At 55.4% G+C, this 17498-nt stretch overlaps 2 protein-coding genes across 5 annotated transcripts in view; both read right to left on the minus strand.

Moving 5' to 3' along the window:
- Positions 1 to 1703: 1703 nt before the first annotated feature.
- FOXJ1 (forkhead box J1) lies at positions 1704 to 8107 on the minus strand. The gene is made up of 3 exons (XM_064728754.1): positions 8018 to 8107; positions 6667 to 7222; positions 1704 to 4032 (listed from the first exon to the last, which is right to left on the minus strand). The coding sequence occupies exons 2-3, from the start codon at positions 7162 to 7164 to the stop codon at positions 3232 to 3234; spliced, it is 1299 nt and encodes a 432-aa protein (XP_064584824.1). The 5' UTR covers positions 7165 to 7222; positions 8018 to 8107; the 3' UTR covers positions 1704 to 3231.
- Positions 8108 to 10231: 2124 nt separating this feature from the next.
- Positions 10232 to 17498, minus strand: part of RNF157 (ring finger protein 157) — a 29409-nt gene continuing 22142 nt past the window's right edge. For 2 of the 4 annotated variants that reach the window (XM_064728810.1, XM_064728812.1), the window contains 2 exons: positions 12941 to 12981; positions 10232 to 12507 (listed from right to left, as the gene is read on the minus strand). In XM_064728810.1, coding sequence (XP_064584880.1) covers positions 12941 to 12981 — 41 coding nt within the window. In that variant the 3' untranslated portion in view covers positions 10232 to 12507. Of the gene's footprint in view, positions 12508 to 12940; positions 12982 to 17044; positions 17141 to 17498 lie in introns of all 4 variants that reach the window. The other 2 variants (XM_064728811.1, XM_064728809.1) reach the window with 2 other exon arrangements.

Raw genomic sequence — 17498 nt, forward strand, 5'->3', positions numbered from 1 at the left:
GCCTTCTCTCTCTTCCCCTTTGGGCCTGCTCTGAGCTGTGGCTGGCAGCTCCCAGCAGGGCCCTGCACCCAGGCCCTTTGCAATGAACCCCAAGTTCCAGCCCTGGCTGCAGAGATCTCTCATCTCCATCCATCCCCACAGTCCCCAGCCCATCCCTGCCCTGTGCCGGGCGGATCTCGGAGCTGGAGCGGCCCCAGCCCCGCCTCAGCCCCGCTGCCCCCGGCAAGCCCGGGCAGGTCCCTGTGCCGGGTCCCGACCTCGCTGCTGGCACCGAGCACAGCCGCGCTTTGTGCCCGCGGCCCTGCCAGGCGATGCCACCGCCCCGAGCACCCCCGGCTCCTGCTGGAAAAACACCTCCCCCTCCGAGCTATCGCACCCAAAGAAAGGAAAATTCACGTCCAAGTCGGTTTGGTTGCTTTCAGCTGCTGAACAAAACGGGGTTGTTTCAGGCCTCGCCTGGTGCCTCCTTTATATTCACCCTTTCTCACTTTAAACCCCTCGGCTGGCTCGGGCAGGCTGGAATATTTTTTCCTGGCAAGGCTGTTTTTTTAAGTCCCCTGGCAGGGTGGGGATACTGGAGGCTTCTCTTTTGCAGGGGGTTTGAAAACAGTACTACAAACAGTACTACGTGTTTGTGCCTGGCAAAACAAAGCGTAGAAGTGCTCTGAGGGACAGGGAAGTGCCAGCTTTTTGGAGCCCTGAAGTGCCACCAGTACTGGGGAGGGAAGAAGGGAGCAGCTCTTGTAACTAGAAGCTGAGAGGAGAAGCCAGGACAAGGAATTCCTTAATGCCTTCTGGTATTCACGGCCCCCAATACCCCAAAGCTGAAAGGAAAGCCCAGATCTGCCTCTAAATTCCCCTCCTCAGACACATCAAAGCTGTTCCCCCACCTTTTCCCAAGGTCAGCATCCTGCCTTCCCAGCACAAAGCACACACAGACCAAGGCAAGGGTCTGTCCTGAGCCCAGGCCTTATTTTGGGTTGAGATGGGCTGGGCTTTGGTTGGGAGCAGCTGTGGCAGCTCTGGCTGCTGGGGGGATCCAGCAGATCCCTGGGGAGCTGTTGGGGTGCTCCTCATGTTCTCACCAGGAGAAGGGGGCTGTGTCCTGTGCCTGGTGCTGAGGGATCCAGCAGATCCTTGGGGAGCCGGTGGGGTGCTCCTCATGTGCTCCCCAGGAGAAGGAGGCTGTGTCCTCAGGGCAAGAGGGTTGGGACATGCAGGAGTAGGTGCACCCAAAGCTGGAGCAGCTTCTGTGCAGCTCCTCTCCCCACCCTGCACCCATAAGGGCTCTGAAGCATCTGGAGCATCTACCTGGCCAGGTGGAGACACAGCACAAGGAGAAGGAGCTGCCAGCCCCAGGAGCTCCCTGCAGGGCCAGGGAATGTTATTCCCAGGGTTGGAGCAGCTCCCAGGGCTCAGGACACCAGGCACAGCCAACCTTGTGTCACACACAGGTGGTGTGTAACCATTGTCTCAATGAGGTTGGTTTGTGCCTCAGTTTCCCCACAGGGAATTTGCACAATTGTGCGAGTGAGTGAGAGCTCCCGTGTGCTGGGACTGGGTTTACAAACAGGGCTGGGCTGGGGAAAGGAAACAAGGAGGCAAAAGGGGTTTTTTCTTCTCAATTTTTTTTTCTTTATTATTAATTTTTTAAATTTGTAAATAACTTTGCATGAAAAAAAGTTAAATTGCACAAGTATCTCTGTAGTTCTCCAACATAATCCCCAAAGCAGGAAAACAGAAGAAAAACAGCAAGTAAAAAGAAACACTGTCAATACAAACAACTACACAGACCCCAAAGCCCCTCCTAAGTGCTTTTGCAACCAAAACAGAATCTAAATACAATCTTCAATTTCTTTTGCCAAGTCTAAGACACACCACTAAAATTCCAGCTTCTACTTGCTCCTACCTAAAGGCTGCTCTATCTCTCACAGCCTACAGCAAAGCAGAGGCAAAGAATCTGGTTCTTGAGAGCTTCAAGTCAAGTTTCAGCAGAGTTTGGCTCTGCTCCCGAAATATTTCCAAGTTGCCTTGCACTGACCCCCACCACGCTCTTGCTGCACACCAAAGCTCCTCTTTGTGTGGATCCCAAGGTCTCTCCTGGCTGGATGGGACTTCACTCCCACTGCTGTCCCCTGTTGCATGCAGAGTCTTTGGCCTGAGCTCCTGGATGGAGCCTGGGTGTGGATTTCTCTCCTCCTCAGCCCCAGCTGGGAGCGTTCAGTGGCTCCATCACCACCAGCTGAGGACCAGCCATGGGGCTTTCCTTGCACTCAGAGCCTGATGGAAGAGCTGGAGAAGTGAAGAGCAACAGTCTTGGACCAAAAAAGCAGAGGGGGGCTATGTCAGTGGGTGAGAGAGAGGGTCCATGGTTCTCCAGACCCTTTGGCAACTGCAGCAAGGGGTTTGGGTACAAAAAATACAAAAGCTGGTTTTGGGAGCATCCCCGTCCCTGCTGCTCCTCTCCTGCCAGGGCCAGTTCCTGGATTCTTCACAAAACCTGGTGGTGCAGGAGTCCTCCCTTGTGTGGTCTTGTTTTACAGAACAGTGAGCACAAAACCTTTAAACAGTGAAAATATAAAACAACTCTCAAACTGCATTTCCAGTCTTCCCCTCCCCCCTTAAGAAATTCTAGTGCTAAAAAATATAGATTTCTTTGCATATATAATATATAATAGATTATATAAAATCATCTAAAGAGGCACACTTGCTGAGTTTATAAACCTTTTCTTCTTCCCTAGGCACAAATCAGCTGGGATGTTGAACTTGGAGAATCCAGAAGGGACCTGTATTTTCTTACCAGCTAATTATCACACTGTACTTACCAACTGCACTGAGACAGAAAAAGGAAAGACAGAGAGAAACAAAGAGGTGTGGAAATTGCACTTTAGTCTATCAAATCCTAAGCCACCAGGAATCTCATGTCTTAGATGGGATTTCGCAGGTAATTTTAGCCCTGATGGAAAAGAACCCATCATAATTCACATTTCTTTTTTAAAAGTAAAATGTAAAAAAATAAGTAGTGTTGACTTTCTTCTCTTGAGAAAACTAGAGACTTCTGAGGTGTCCTTTGGAGACACAGCAGGCAGTTCCTGGGGTGGTAGGTTCTTTTCCCTGGTGTTTCTGGGAATAACCTTACAATGAAGCTGGTAAAAGTCACCTCTAAGTGGGCATCTCTAGGAAATCTTGTCCCTTTTAAGTCCCAGCTTGAGGAGAGCATCCTACAAAGCCTTACAAGAGGTGTGCCAGGCTGCTCAGGTTGATGACATCTGCCAGCAAAGAGGCATCGATGTCTTCGAACACCTGGTCGATGTTGACAAAATTGGAGAGGTAATCATTTGCCCCTTCATCCCAGGGATGCTCCAAGAAAGTGGTGGCCATGAGGGTTTCATTAAAGTCCAGGCTGTACTGGTTGGATTCAGTGACAACTTGTTCCTGTCCCTGGGGACACTCCACGTGCTGCCCTTGTCCTGTCCAGTCCAGGTCGCACGTGACGGGGTTGACGGAAGGTGGGAGCTCCATATCCACCAGCGTGGAGAAGTCTCCATTGAGGTTGGTGTTAAAGACAGTCTCCCAGTCAAAGACACCTTTGAGGGAGCCCAGCTCAGTCTGCTCCTCCTGGGTCATCAGGGCAGAGCTGGGCAGCCGGGCTGCCTTGGCCGTGGGCAGGGGCGAGGGCTGCTTGCGCTTCTGCCCCACCTTGGTACCCACGGGGCTCCAGCTCTGGCTGCTGGTGCTCTCCTCAAACTCTTTGAGCAGCTGCTGCGATGCCACGCTGGCCTCCAGGAGGCTGTTGGAGCTGCAGGAGGAGGAGGCTGGGCTGCCAACGTGCCGTGCCTCTGTCTGGGCTCTCCCAGAGAAGGCCGGGTGGATCTGCACCGGGGACATCCTGCGCTTCTTGTAGTTGCCGTACTTGAGCCGGTTGGCATAGTAGGGGTCCAGCTTCCAAAATCCGCCTTTCCCCGGCTCATCCTTCTCTCGAGGCACCTTGATGAAAGACTTGTTCAAGGACAGGTTGTGCCTGATGGAGTTCTGCAGCCAAAAGAGAAAGAAACCAAGACTGAATGCTTGTCTGCTGTGGGACCTACCTGTGTGGGGAGGCTAGTGGAGGTTGTCAGCAAGGACCTTTGGGAAAACAAAGGAGAACTGGCAACATCCAGACATCCAAGGCTATAAAGTCCCTCAATACCCTGAGTTTTCCTCCCTGAGCCTTCAACAGTTTTCCTGTCTCCCATCTCATCCAGCAGGAGCCAAGGGGGTTCAAGCTAGGACTTGCCACCAATGGGAAGCTTCTGGACAGCTCTCCTTGGCTGGAAACTGGGGGCATGGGGCCTTGAATCATGCAGAGCACTGGGAGAAACTGGCTTGAATTGCTCTAGGCATGGAGCTGGGCTGGAGGAGGTTGGATCCTCCTTTGTGCCAGGGAGGAAGAGGTGGGTCTCCACACCCATGTGTCCATGGCCCCTTGACAAGGGGCAACACATGGCAGCACTGTGGGGGGATGGCAATCAGGGCCCTGCTGGCATCCCCCAGTTCAACTGTGCCTATTGTTAGTGTTGAGAGGAAAATATGTGGACAAAACAGGCACCATGCCTTCCCCCAGCCAGGCTGGCACAAATCAGACGGGAGAACACGGAGAGACACGTGGGCTGTTCCACCCTGCGTGTCCCCAGAGGTGCCTCCTGGCCCAGGGAAGCTTGGTGTGAAATCACTGCATCTTCATCAGCCACTGCTCAAATAAGCTGAGGGGAAAAAAAAAAAAAGGGGGGGGATGGGGGGAAGAAAAGGAGGAGTTTCTGCTCCCGTCGAGCTGTTCTGAAACCCTGAATGTGCCTGGAGTGATGTGAATAATCAGAAAGGAAACTCAGTTATTGGGCAAATAACCCAGTGTTGGACTCCACAAAGCCAGGACTGTACTAAGAGATTGGATATGGTAGAGGTGTTTTTTTTTTTTTAATGTTGCCTGGATATCTTTATGCTTATTCATCCATAATCCGTAGTGCCGAATAGGAAAAACAAGGCTCAATTGCTTAGAGCTGTTGAAAAACATGCACACACACACACTCACACACACACAACAAAACCCTCCTCTGGGCTGGAGCTCCTTGGGTTTGTTGGCTCCTCTCCAAAGCACTCAGCTCCCACAGGAATATATCCATCTCCCCCCAGACTATGGGTGGCATGACCTTTCCAGGCTGTCTTCACGTACGGGAATCGGGATAGGGGATGAGAACACAGCCTCAACAAGAAAGAAAAGGGAAAAAAAAGAAAGGAAGGAGGAAAAAAAGTGAAAAGAAACAAAAGATTTTTAAAAAAAGGGAAGAAAAAAAAAGAAGGAGGAAGAACACAGATATTCCCCCACACAATCCAGGCTGTGGTAACTCCAATTTTACTGTGTAATGAAATTTTACAAGGTTCAGAGACTTGAAAGCTGAATTCTCTGCTGCCCATCTCTCCTCCCCATCCCAAACTCCGCTCAGCCCAGGCTGAATTATTACTCAGCCAGTCAACATATTTATCATTCCTGCCTGCAACGGTCCAGGGTACCCCCTGCATCTCTGCAGAGAGGGATTGAAAACCTTCTTTCTTTTTTTAATGAACACATTTAATTAAAAACCTTGTGAATGCCCAGCCATGAAGTGTGCAGGAGAAAGTCAACTCGTTGGCACCCAGCTCCTGCTTCCAAATCACTTTCATAGGAGTGTGAGAGGGGGACCAGGATGGCCCTGGAGGGAGACCAGGAAAGATTCCCTTCCCCATGATGGGCTTCAAGAGCCACTGGAGACCCACCTGCCTGGAGAGAAGGTGGGCAATGCCTGGGCTTTGCAGTGGGGTTCTCCAGCTCTGCTTGGATGGGCGCTGCCATCAGGATTAGTGACACACTGTGGATTTGGGATGGGAATAACTCCAGAGGAGGGATGAGCCCCCCAGGGCCCTCCAGCCCTGCCATGTCCTAGAAAACCTCACGTGCCAGAGGTCTCCTCGTGTGACAGAGGAGGGCAGTGAGCCAAGGAGGCTGGGAAAAGCCCCTGGGCTTCAGCTGTCCCCAAAGCTTGTGAGCCTGGGGGCTGTCCCCTCCCCACTGGGGACAGCAGCCCAAATTAACCCCTCCTGGGCTTCCCTGTGCAGCTCTCACCAGCTCATCCCAGTGATGGAGCCTCCTTGGGGCCAGGAGCTCCGTGCTCTGCCCTGCTTAGAAAGCAGCAGCATTTCAGCATATCCCAGTGGGACCTTGTCCAACAAGTGGCATCTCCATCCCTGCCCCATGCCTGGTGTTCAGCACCCAGGGACACTGGACCTGGCACCTTCTCCACGTGTGCTCAGCCCTGAGGGACCCAGGGCCCCATGAGAACTCCAGGAATGGAGGCACTGAGAGGTCTTTGCCATGAAGCCAAGAGGAGTCTCAGGTGCCAGGAGCTCAACCAGCACCTCCCTGCTCCCAGAACAGTCCTGGGCTCTCCCCAGCATGGCTCCTTCCCTCTGCCCCTCCTGTGGCCGTGGCATTTGTGCCCAGCCAAGTTCTTTCCCATTCCAGCCCTTCCCACTGGTGGCTGCTGTCACTCTTTTCCCAGTGGGACCCCTGCAGGATCTCGTCTTGCAGGGTGGAGCTGTGGAAAGCCCAGCTCAGCCCTGCAGGGAGAGCGGCCGAGGCTCCTCATCCCCTACCTGCCAGGTGGGGTCAGCGTGTCGGAAGTAGCAGAAGTTGTCAGTAATCCACTTGTAGATGGCAGAGAGGGTGATTTTGGGTTTATTGCTGGCTTCCATGGCCATGCAGATGAGGGTGGCGTATGAGTAGGGGGGCTTGACGTGAGGGTTGGTCTTGTAGTCGATGTCCCCGGCCAGATGAGGGGGCACAGCCGGGTCGTGCTGCGAGCTGGAGGAGGTGGAGGAGGAGACGGGAGTGCAGGGCGTGTGCCGAGTGCCCTTGCAGGCCGGGTCAGCGGCCAGGGGCGAGCACGGAGACTCGAAATCAACCAGGCTGAACAGGCTCTCACTCATGGTGTAGCAGTCCTGCGGGTCCGAGCCGGAGTACAACTGAGGCAGGCCAGTCTGCGCCACTGTGAAGTCCCTCAGCCACATGAGGTCGGGCAGGCTGTCATCCACGTCTTCCTCCACGCACTTCAGTTTGCCCTTAGCTTTCAGTGCTTGGCCTGGCCACGCCATGCCTCCCTCGGTGCTTCCCAGGCTGCACGGGAACGCGAGGGAAGGGATGGGGCAGGTCCTGCAATAACAACAGGGCCGGGGGTGAGGCTCCCCAAGGTGCAGTCTCTTCTGACAGCCAGGCAGGGCCACCCCTGGGTGCTCCTGGAGCTGCTGGGTGAGACCCACCCCTGGTGTGCTGTGCAGGGACCTGCAACACCTGCCCTGAGGGGCTTTAGCACCCTTAAACCTCGGGGAAATTCCCTCAAACTCCCACACCTCAGTGTCACCCACTGACCCTAAGGGGCTTTAGCACCCTTAAACCTCGGGGAAACACCCTCAAACTCCCACACCTCAGTGTCCCCCACTGACCTGCTGCGCAGGCTGAAAAAGAATTTTAAAAAACCCAACAGAAAGCCCCTCAAATAACCAAAATCCAGCCCTGCCATCCCACAAAGTGAGGTTGTTTCTTGGGAACACACATCTCTGGATACATGGCACTCACAGGACTGACTCTCAGCATTCCTCACCAGGACAAAATACTTGAAAGTTTTCCCCCTTGCAGCCAACCTCTCTCGGTTTGATGCTAATTCTGCTTTTACTTCCCGTGGTACCCAGAACAATTCAGGGGTGGGCTGGGGGAGCTGGTGGGGTCCCACCCCGAGCGCACCCTCAGTCAGAGCGAGCCGGCGGCTTCAGACTTTGGCGAATCCTGTGTCGGGGACGTGAATTTTAACCCAAAATCCCGAGTGTTTGGGCCAGGAGGGAGCGCCGGGAGGGCGCACACCCGGAGCCGCTCCCCCGCTCACACCCCCGCCCCAAACGGCGGCTCCGGCCGCGCTGCGCTGCCCTTCCCGCCCTCTCCACACCTCCTTACCCCGTCCTGGTGCCGGTGTCGCCTCCCGACAGGCAAAGTTCACGACACAGTAAGAAGCTTCTGGAAAAACGGGAGACGAGAGGGGAAAAAACCACCAAAAAATACCAAAAAAAAAGAAAAAAAAAAAAAAAGAGGGGGGACTAAGAGAAGAAAAGGAGAAAGAGAGGCCCGGTGGGTGCCGGGGCTGCCCGTGCCGGCCGTCTGCGGGGTGCCCGGGCCGGGCCGTGCCCGCCGAGCCGCCGTGAGCCGCGGCCGCCCCGTGCGGGGTTAAGTAGCGGCTCCGGGAGGCTTCGCGCGTTGCCATGGCGACGCCACGCCCCGTAAACATCCTCCGGGCACGCCATTGGTCCGCGCGTTGCCATAGGGACGGGGGCGGGGCCCGGGGATGCCGCCGGACCCCGCGGCCCGGGCCGGGGAGATGGGGAGGATCTGGGGGGCTCTGGGGTGACCTTATCGGGGCTGTTCCCTCTGAAGGGAGCCCTGACAAGGCTGGGGAGAGCCTAAAGAGATGGGGAGGTTCTGGAGTGGCCTTATCGGGACTGTTCCCTCTGAAGGGAGCCCTGACAAGGCTGGAGAGAGCCCCAAGAGATGGGGAGGCTCTGGGGTGACCTTATCGCGGCTGTTCCCTCTGAAGGGAGCCATGAGGAGGCTGCAGAGCACTGAGCTCAGCCCCGACAGATGGGGAGGTTCTGGAGTGGCCTTTTCTCGGCTGTTGCCTCTGAAGGGAGTCCTGACAAGGCTGGAGAGAGCCCCAAGAGATGGGGAGGCTCTGGGGTGACCTTATCGAGGCTTTTCCACTCTGAAGGGAGCCCTGACAAGGCTGGAGAGAGCCCGAAGGGATGGGGAGGCTCTGGGGTGGCCTTATCGTGGCTTTTCCACTCTGAAGGGAGCCCTGACAAGGCTGGAGAGAGCCCGAAGGGATGGGGAAAATCAGGGGGGACTGGGGTGACCTTATTGCGGCTTTTCCGCGCCTGAAGGGAGCTCTAAGAAGGCTGGAGAGGGCTGAGCCCAGCCCCGAGAGATGGGGAGGCTCTGGCATGGTCTTATGGTGGCTTTTCTGCACCTGAAGGGAGCCGTGACAAGGCTGGAGAGGGACTTAGGGTGATAGGAAAAAGGGGAAAGGCTTCAAACTAAAAGAGAGTAGGTTTAGGCTGGATTGTAGGGAGAAATTCTTGTGAGGGTGGTGGAAGAGGTTGCTCAGAGAAGCTGTGGATGGGATAGTTCAGGGCCTGGTTGGATGGGGTTTGGAGCAGCCTAGGATGGTGGAAGGTGTCCTTGCCTGTGGTGTGGGGAGGTTGGAGCTGGATGATCTTTGATGGGTGTTCCAACCCAAACCATTTCTATGTGATTCCATGCAAACCTGTGTCCTGCCCCTCCAGGGGCACCCCTTTTCCTCCCAGCTGTGCCCCCATCCTATTTCTTGCTCCTGATGCACCCACAGTGGTGAGGGCAAAGCAGAAGCGGGGCTGGCAGACTCCAAAAATAAAGGATGGATTCTGCCTTCATTTAATTTTAAAAATTACAGCCACAGGCTTCTCTAAGAAATCCTTGCCCCCTAACTGCTGTTCTGAGAGCTTTAACAGAGGCCAGAGAAGGATCTCTTTGAAGGATCTGACCATCTGCAACCCATTCCCCCCAGCTTCAGTCATGGGTGGGACTCGATTATCTCAGAGGCCTTTTCCAATCTGATTGATTCTGATTTTGACTTTGATTCAGCTCCAAGCTGCTTCCCCCCACCATCATCAGCCCCTTCTACTAAACCCAAATTATAACCCCCTTACAGCCTTCAGCTTCCAGCCTTCAGCTCCCTGCACACATTTTCTTCCCCACCACTGGAGGATTTCTCTTGCATGAGCTCCCAGCTCTTTGTTGCTCCTCTTCTCCCCCAGGAGAAGTTCCCTCTGGGTGTCCTCATCCATGCAGCAGTGACAGAGCCACCCACACCACACAGCAGGAAGATGCCTCTACCCCAGGCCAGACTCTTCCTGCAGAGGTTTAGTTTGCATTTGCCCTTTCTCCATCCTGGCAGGATTTAGGATAGTTGGGAATGCAGGTTGGGAAGTGTTTTAGGACGTTTGGATCAGCTGGGCTGCTTTGGAGGAGTTACCTGGGTGACAGGTGAGTGGGTGCTCCCAGCCAAAAAGGGTTTTTACTCACCAAATCCCCCAAACCCTGACTGCCCTCACCCTGACCCCACAAAATCACTCTGGACACTTTGTCGACATAAGATACCCTTTATTAAACATACTCTTAAAATCCAAAACATGCTCAAAGCAAAATCATAAGCAGCAGTCTGGTTTCCTTCCTTAAATCCCTGACAGGTGTGTCGCTGGAACGAGGGGCTGTCACCCTCCACCCCTGGCAGCTCCTGCCTGCCCAAACCCCTCCTGGGCGGCCGAGGACGGCGCTGCTGCCGCCCGTGCCCAAATCCCGTCTCTCCTGTGCCACCCAGAGGATGATTCCCTGCTCACAGCCCGGCCGCAGCATCCTCCCGGCTCCTCTGCATCGCTCCTGCAGCCACCCCGTGCTGTCTGTCTGTCTGTTTGTCTGTCTGGCTGCTGCAGCCCTAGGGACACCGCTCAGAGGAGCCAGAAAACCCTCCCGGCCTCTCCCAAGCCCTCCTTGCTCTGCTGCCTGTGCCAGGGTGCCAGGCCAGCTGTCCTTGTCCCCTCTGGAGCCACCAGGAAGGTTGGGCTTTGCTAGATGAGAAGCAGCAGCCCGATGTTCTCTCCCCTGCCCATGCTGGAGGCTTAGGGAAGAGATGGCTGCCGAGGATTTCTCAGCTCAGCATGATGGTGAACCTCCAAAGCTGCTCCTGTGTGCTGCTCCTTAGGGCTGGGACACCCAGCATGTCCCCAAAAGGGGCACAGGGCTTGTCCCCACCACTTGAGCCCTCCCTGTGTTTGCAGCTCCCACCTGGCATGCCACAGGATGGCGTTTTGGAGACCAAACACCCAGCCCTGCGTTCCCAGGGGGAATTTGGGAGCTGTTGAGCTCAGAGGAGACACAGCCAGCCCAGAGGAGAAAGCAGCAGGATGGTTGGCTCCAAACCCACCTCTGGCAGGACCCACACAGAGCAAGGCAGAGAAAACACCCCCAGCCCCCAAAAGGGCTTCATCCCTCTCAAGGAGCCACAGTCATCATCAGCACAATTTCTCTGCCGTGGGGATGGCACTGGGAACCTGCTTCCACCCCTCCAGGGACCCTGCTTCAGTGCAGGAACATCTCTGTGCTAAGGTGGCTCTGAAATGCAGCCTGTCCTGCAAAGAGCAGGAGGAGGTGGCCTTTGCTGCCACGGCCATGTGACAAAACCAGGGGGGAAAGGGAGGCTCAGCTCCCACCCTGGGCTGCCCCAAACAGCTCCAGAGCCTGCTAGATTGGGGTGCAGGGTCTGATGCTGCTCCAAGTGATTCCTGCCTGTCCCTGATGCTCTCTGGAGCGGAGCCTGGCCTCTGCCAGTGGCCCCAGCAGCCCCCCAAGGTCTGTGGCTTTGTCCCTCCTGCTTTACTATCCCTGTGTGTCTGCCCTTGGAGTAAATCCACTTATGCTGCCAGCCCAGTGCTGGCCAGAGGGATGGGGATGGAGATGGGGGCAGCCCCCACAGCCTCATCCACCCCCTGCTACAACGTGTTATGGGGAGGGCAGGACGGGGGGCATGGGGTGACACTTTTGGCACTTGTTCCAGAGAGAGGGCGCAGCCCAGAGCCCTGAGCTCACAGCAGGCTGGAAGACAGAGGATAAATTGTCAATGCCCAGGGGCTGGTGATGGGCTGGGGGCAGTACCAGGCCTCCTGCCCACCCCTGGGGCCAGGCCCAGGAGCCCAGGTGCTGCTCAGGAGGAGAGCAGAGCGAGGGGCAGCTGTGGGGGCAGAGTTACTGCCAGTGCATGAATGGGGACATCCCATGGCATGGGGACAGCTCATGGCAGGGCAGGGGCATGGGCCAGCAAACCTGGGGGGAGACAGCCCCCCATGGAAGTCAGCAGCTCATGCACCAAGGATGCCAATCCCAACACATCCTAGAACCCACGGCCCTGAACAGCGTCCTCCCATTGTCCCCATCCACCCACATCCCAGAACCCCTTGGTGAGGTGACCCTGTCCCATCTGCTCCACACTTTGGAGGAGAGGAGCCTGGGGGTGTAAGATGATGGAGAAGGGCGCAGGAAGGGACCCCAGCCCATCCCTGTTGGGGCTGGAGAAAGGGAAGGTGCCAGTGGGGGGCTCCAAGGTAACATGGCTTTCAGCCCCCGCAGAGAAGTCGAGGTTACCGTCTTTTCTTTTGCAAATCAGTCCTGGTACAGCCGAGGGGTGGCGGTGACGATGCCCAGGGTGCCCGGACACCGGGGTCCCTCTGGGTGGGCAGGGGGCTCCGTGCCCCCCAGGCTGGGCCCTCACACGGGCAGGGCGGGCGCTGCCGGGTCCGGGGGGCCAGGGGGGCAGCGGGGCCGGGGCTGCTGCAGCCCCACGTTGTTGTTGGCTGCCTCTGGGCCTGGGGGGAGAAACAGGGGGTTAGGGGCTCCCAAAGCCCGCTGGTGCACTGGGCTCGGTTTTCCATGGGAGTGTGATTTATTGTCCCAAAGTGACGCCCACCTCCCCAGCCCCTGTTGAGTTCTGACTGGGGTGGGCCTGCACTTACCTCTCCAGGCTGGGGAGCCCCTAAAAACCCCAATTTCTCAGGAATGCTGAGGGCCAAAGGGAAGAACAGCACAACCATCACTGGGTTTAAATAACCCAAATGAAGGGGCCACCCATGCCCAGTGAGAGGCCACATGCAGGTGCCCTGTGGGGCTGCAGGTCAGGCACCAAGGGATGTCCCCTGGCCTGGGCAGTGAGGGGGCCACCAGCAATGGTGACAACGCAGTGCCAACCCCCCGGGGGACAGGGCACGGGGCAGATGCAGCCCTGGGGTCTCATGGTCTCACCTATTCCTCAATGTTAATGGGGCAGGAGTCCGGCACGGCGGCTGCGTGGCAGGAGAGACCAGAAGGCACAAGGTGAAGGCGGGAGCGGCGGGGACACGGCGAGGGGACACGGGGACATGCACACGAGCAGCACACGGGGTAGCAGCGGGGCCTGGGCATCTCATCCCCTGTGAACGGCTCCGGGAGGGGGCAGGAGCTGCCACCAGGCACGGGGTGAGGGTCCCCATGCTGGAGCCCCCCGGGGTTTGGTGCCAAGGGAACCGAGGGGTGACATGCTTGTGGTGGGGGAGCAGCTGGGTCCCCCCATGCCTCCTCTCAGGCTGCAGGCTGCCAGGGCAGGCAGCACCCTCCAGCTGGGGCAGGGGCATGGCAGAGCTCGGCCCGTGGCTTGTGTCCCACCACCAAACCCATCAGAGGCTGCGTGGTGCCCTTAGGAAGGGGGTGCACCCCTAAGGCAGCTTGGCTGCACCCTCCAGCGAGGTTAAACCCTGTGCCCAGGGCAGCTCTGAGCTGAGGGACTGTGTGAGGCCATGCCAAGGCCGAGGGCTGAGGCTTTCTCAGAGAGGGAGCAACAAAATCCTGCTGCCTGCTGATTTATGGGAGGTGACAGCTGCCATTTCGAGTGGCTTTTCACGGCGAGCTCAGGCTGGAGAGCGAGGCACGTTAAATCTGCAGATCCCCGAGGGAATGGATAATTAAACAGGACCACACGCACATGCACACGGAAATCCCATTAAGGGCTTGATATGGCCTAAGTCACTGCAGTGCTCCAGTGCAGAGACCCAGCTGTGCTCTGTGCACCCCTGACAGGAGCAGGGCTGGGGCAGCAGGACATGGGCTGGCCCTGGAGCAGGGTGTCAGCCCTGTGCCCACCCACCCCCTGCCCCTTGTGCTGCTGGAGGGGCCTCCCCTGCTGCCAGCAGCTGCCAGAGCTGCCCTGGGCAGACCAAAATCCATCCAAATCCATCCTGGTGAAACCCAGCTCCCAAATCCATCCTGGTGAAACCCAAATCCATCCTGGTGAGACCCAAATCCATCCTGGTGAAACCCAGCTCCCAAATCCATCCTGGTGAAACCCAAATCCATCCTGGTGAAACCCAGCTCCCAAATCCATCCTGGTGAAACCCAGCTCCCAAATCCATCCTGGTGAAACCCAAATCCATCCTGGTGAAACCCAGCTCCCAAATCCATCCTGGTGAAACCCAAATCCATCCTAGTGAAACCCAGCTCCCAAATCCATCCTGGTGAAACTCAGCTCCCAAATCCATCCTAGTGAAACCCAGCTCCCAAATCCATCCTGGTGAAACCCAAATCCATCCTGCTGAAACCCAACTGGCTGGCCCAGCCCACTGCTCACAGCTCAGAGCATCTGAGGAGCCCTCAGGGGATTTCAGGTTCTCTACAGCAGCTCCCCCACCTCAGTGCCAGCCTCTCTGGCAGATGTCTTTCCCCAGTTTCTCTTTCCAAAGCTGTTTTTCCACCCTGCCTGTGGCAGAGGCTGCAGCCAGGGGATGCTCTGAACCCTGGGGACAGCCCCTGCAGCTCCTGCTCTGCAGGATCCACACAAGGACATGGATCTGGAGGTTTTAAACCTCATGTCCTAAAATCCCTGGGATGGGGACTTTTGCCTCCTCACAAAGCTCTTTCCCACCAGATTGAAATCTGCAGAGATTTCAAAAGAAGCCTTGAGGAACCACGTCCTGCGCCTCCATCCATTACAGAGAGGACAAAAACATCATTATCAAATGCCACCAGCTTGGAGATTGTCCAAGAGACTTGATGGACTTGGAGATGTAGACTCTGAACACCACAGGTCTCAAGGGCCAGGATGCAGCTGCCTTCCCTACAATCACTGAGTGGGGCTCTCATGGACTGGGTACAAGCCCTGAGAGATTTTATGAATGACACAGCCAAAACAAAACCACAAAACATGGAACACCCCCAGGCTGTCTCACCATGAGCCTAAAGGACTGTAAATTTAAAAACACAATACTGGTCTTAACTCCATATGATATAGAAGCTGACTGTACTCTAGAGAGTTTAAGGGTGCCCAGCAAAACCTCCACAAATGCTCCAAAACCTATAAAATCAACTCTGAACATTTCAAGGTCAAATTGGTTGAGCAACTACAAATATTGTTTAACCCTAGTCCTTAAAGAGATGCAGACCAATGTTCCTGCTATCAGACCAAAATATTCATCTTTTACAGGTACCTCCTCTGCTGGGTGATTTTCCTGCCTAAACCAGAGGCTGTTATCTCACACATATAACTGATATATTGGGAACTGGAATAGGAGTGTTGAACAGTATCAGTCTTGAAACTCTGACTGATCAATTGGGTGCAACCATTAATTATTTGAACACTATAGATCAACCCTTAAGTTCTTCCCTATCTGCTCTGATCAGCTTCAAATATCAAAAATATCCAAATGCTAATGACCAACTGGCTGGTGGTCTGGAAATTGCACAAAGCAGTGTCCTCAGCACTCAGCTGTATTCCAGCTCAGTTGTGGTTACACTCCTGCAGTTCTGGGATAACCACTGAATGGGAAAAGGGACTTTTATTCGTTGAAATTTGAAAAGGCATTTAAATTCTGGTGCTGTTCAATCAAATTTTCTTATGTTCCCATCACTAGTAAGGTCACAGTGTTTGCCTTAGCAACACAGAGTGCTTCTGTATGTACCAAGCACCAAATCCTGGTGGTAGGAATGGGATTAGATCCATTGGAACACTGAGCATGGGCTTTTAAAAACAGTCACACACACGTAGATTGTTGTGTGGAGACAGAATAACGGGTTTATATGTGAAAGTAATATTCTGAGAGCCTAAGCTGTGTGTTTGGACATAGAACTGTGTCTATCATTTGGAAATGTCTCCTGACAATGACCCTGAATCCATCCCAGTCCATAGGATAAGGGGATGTGTGTGTCTAAGACTCCCTTGTGACAATTTAACAGTGGGTGACACAAAGATACAACTTTGTAACCACTTGAATCCATGTATTTGTAACTTCACCTATAGAGCAGGCTGTGATTTCAGCTATTCCTACCAAAAACTGCACCAAAATGTATGTTAGATGTGTAATAGGACATTTTGTCTACAACACCTACTGGAATGGATTATTAAAAACTGGGGACAGTGATCTACACAAACTGGTACAACAGCTCAAAAAGAAATTCAGAAAACAATGATCACTGTCCATTATTATGTGGAAAAAATGCCTTGTATCCTACAGGGAGTGAAAAGGGATGGAGAACACCGTGTCTGCCATTCCCAGGGACCATGGAGAGCCCCAAAGCCCCACTCTGCACCTCCTCAGCCTCTGCTTTTCCCCACAAAGGCCAAGGCTGGATCACCCCTCTCATGCAGCACAGCTGGTGCTGAGGGCTGCAGCTGCTGGACACATGGGCAGGTGTGGTGGCCAAAGGATGGAGAGGGCATCCTTGGCTGGGCTCAGCCCAGGGACCAGCTCCTGCATGCCAGCCCCGTGCACACCTCACAGCAGAGCAAGAACTTGACCCTGTGCTGGAGCCATGTGGGCTGCAAAGCTCCCCCTTCCTCATCCTCCCCCCAGCACAACCAAGGGGGATGCAGTCAGGGGTGGCTTTGCCAGGCCCTCCAGCAAAGCAGAGGGGCTGCTGGGACACCCCCAGCTCCCTCCCCAGCCCCCCCAGGCCAGCAGGACTCAGCCAGTGCTGACAGAGGGTGATGGAGAGGACACAGGGCTTGTGTGTTCCTCCCCAAGAGCCTCAGCCGTGTTTCTCCAGCACAGAAACCACCAGGAACAGGCAAGGCAGCAGGAGAGGAGGCTTTCCCAAAGGAGCAGAGGAAAAGAAAGGATTTCCCCTCCCTCCAGTGGGTTTCACCCACCCTCTTGGCTCTCCAGCACCTGCTGCAGGTCTGGGACCTGCCACAAAGTCAGCTGAAGGGGCAAGGCACGGGCAGAGTTGCTTTCAGCTTGTCCACAAATGTATTGACCGAGGCCCCATGGAGGGTTCTGGTTTGGCTTTTTGGCTCGTTTCCCCACACACAGGCTGAGGAAGAGGAGCCTGCAGGGCTGGGCAGGGTCCCCAGCCCACTGGGGTGTTCAATACATTTGTCACCTTTGGGCAACTCTGGGCAGGGAAGGGGCACAAGCGTGGGTGGAGGAAACCGTGTTGGCACAGAGCGAACATGAACTTTCACACAGACGGAGGAGCCTGGGGGGAAGGAAGAAAAGAAAGGGATGGAGAGAGGCTGGGAGGAAACAAAAGTGGAAGGAGGGTGGGGGAGAAAGCATGAAGAAATGGGAAAGATGGATGAATGTTGGGGCTCTGTAGAAAGATGACCTGGTGGACACACCCCATCTCCCTGAACTTGGGAGGCTGCACAGCTGGACTGTGGATCACACCCCAGCACAAAACACTGCTGTGCCCACCACGAGCCTGTACCAGGCTGCAGCTGTGCCACACAACACCTTCCTAAGGAGGACTGGTGCCTCCTGGGGTGCCAGCAGCCCCATGGCCAAGGGACAGAGAATCCCAGCAAAGCAAGCCTGCAGCTGCCTGGGGACATCCC

Source organism: Zonotrichia leucophrys, chromosome 18, assembly GCF_028769735.1.
Source record: "Zonotrichia leucophrys gambelii isolate GWCS_2022_RI chromosome 18, RI_Zleu_2.0, whole genome shotgun sequence".
In the NCBI taxonomy this organism is placed as follows: Eukaryota; Metazoa; Chordata; class Aves; order Passeriformes; family Passerellidae; genus Zonotrichia; species Zonotrichia leucophrys.

Excerpts from the sequence above, each read along its gene's own strand:
- FOXJ1 (XM_064728754.1), bottom strand. The coding sequence starts at position 7,164 with ATGGCGTGGCCAGGCCAAGCACTGAAAGCTAAGGGCAAACTGAAGTGC. Across the intron at positions 4,033-6,666 it reads ACGCTGACCCCACCTGGCAG|AACTCCATCAGGCACAACCT; the intron begins GTAGGGGATGAG and ends TTTTGGCTGCAG.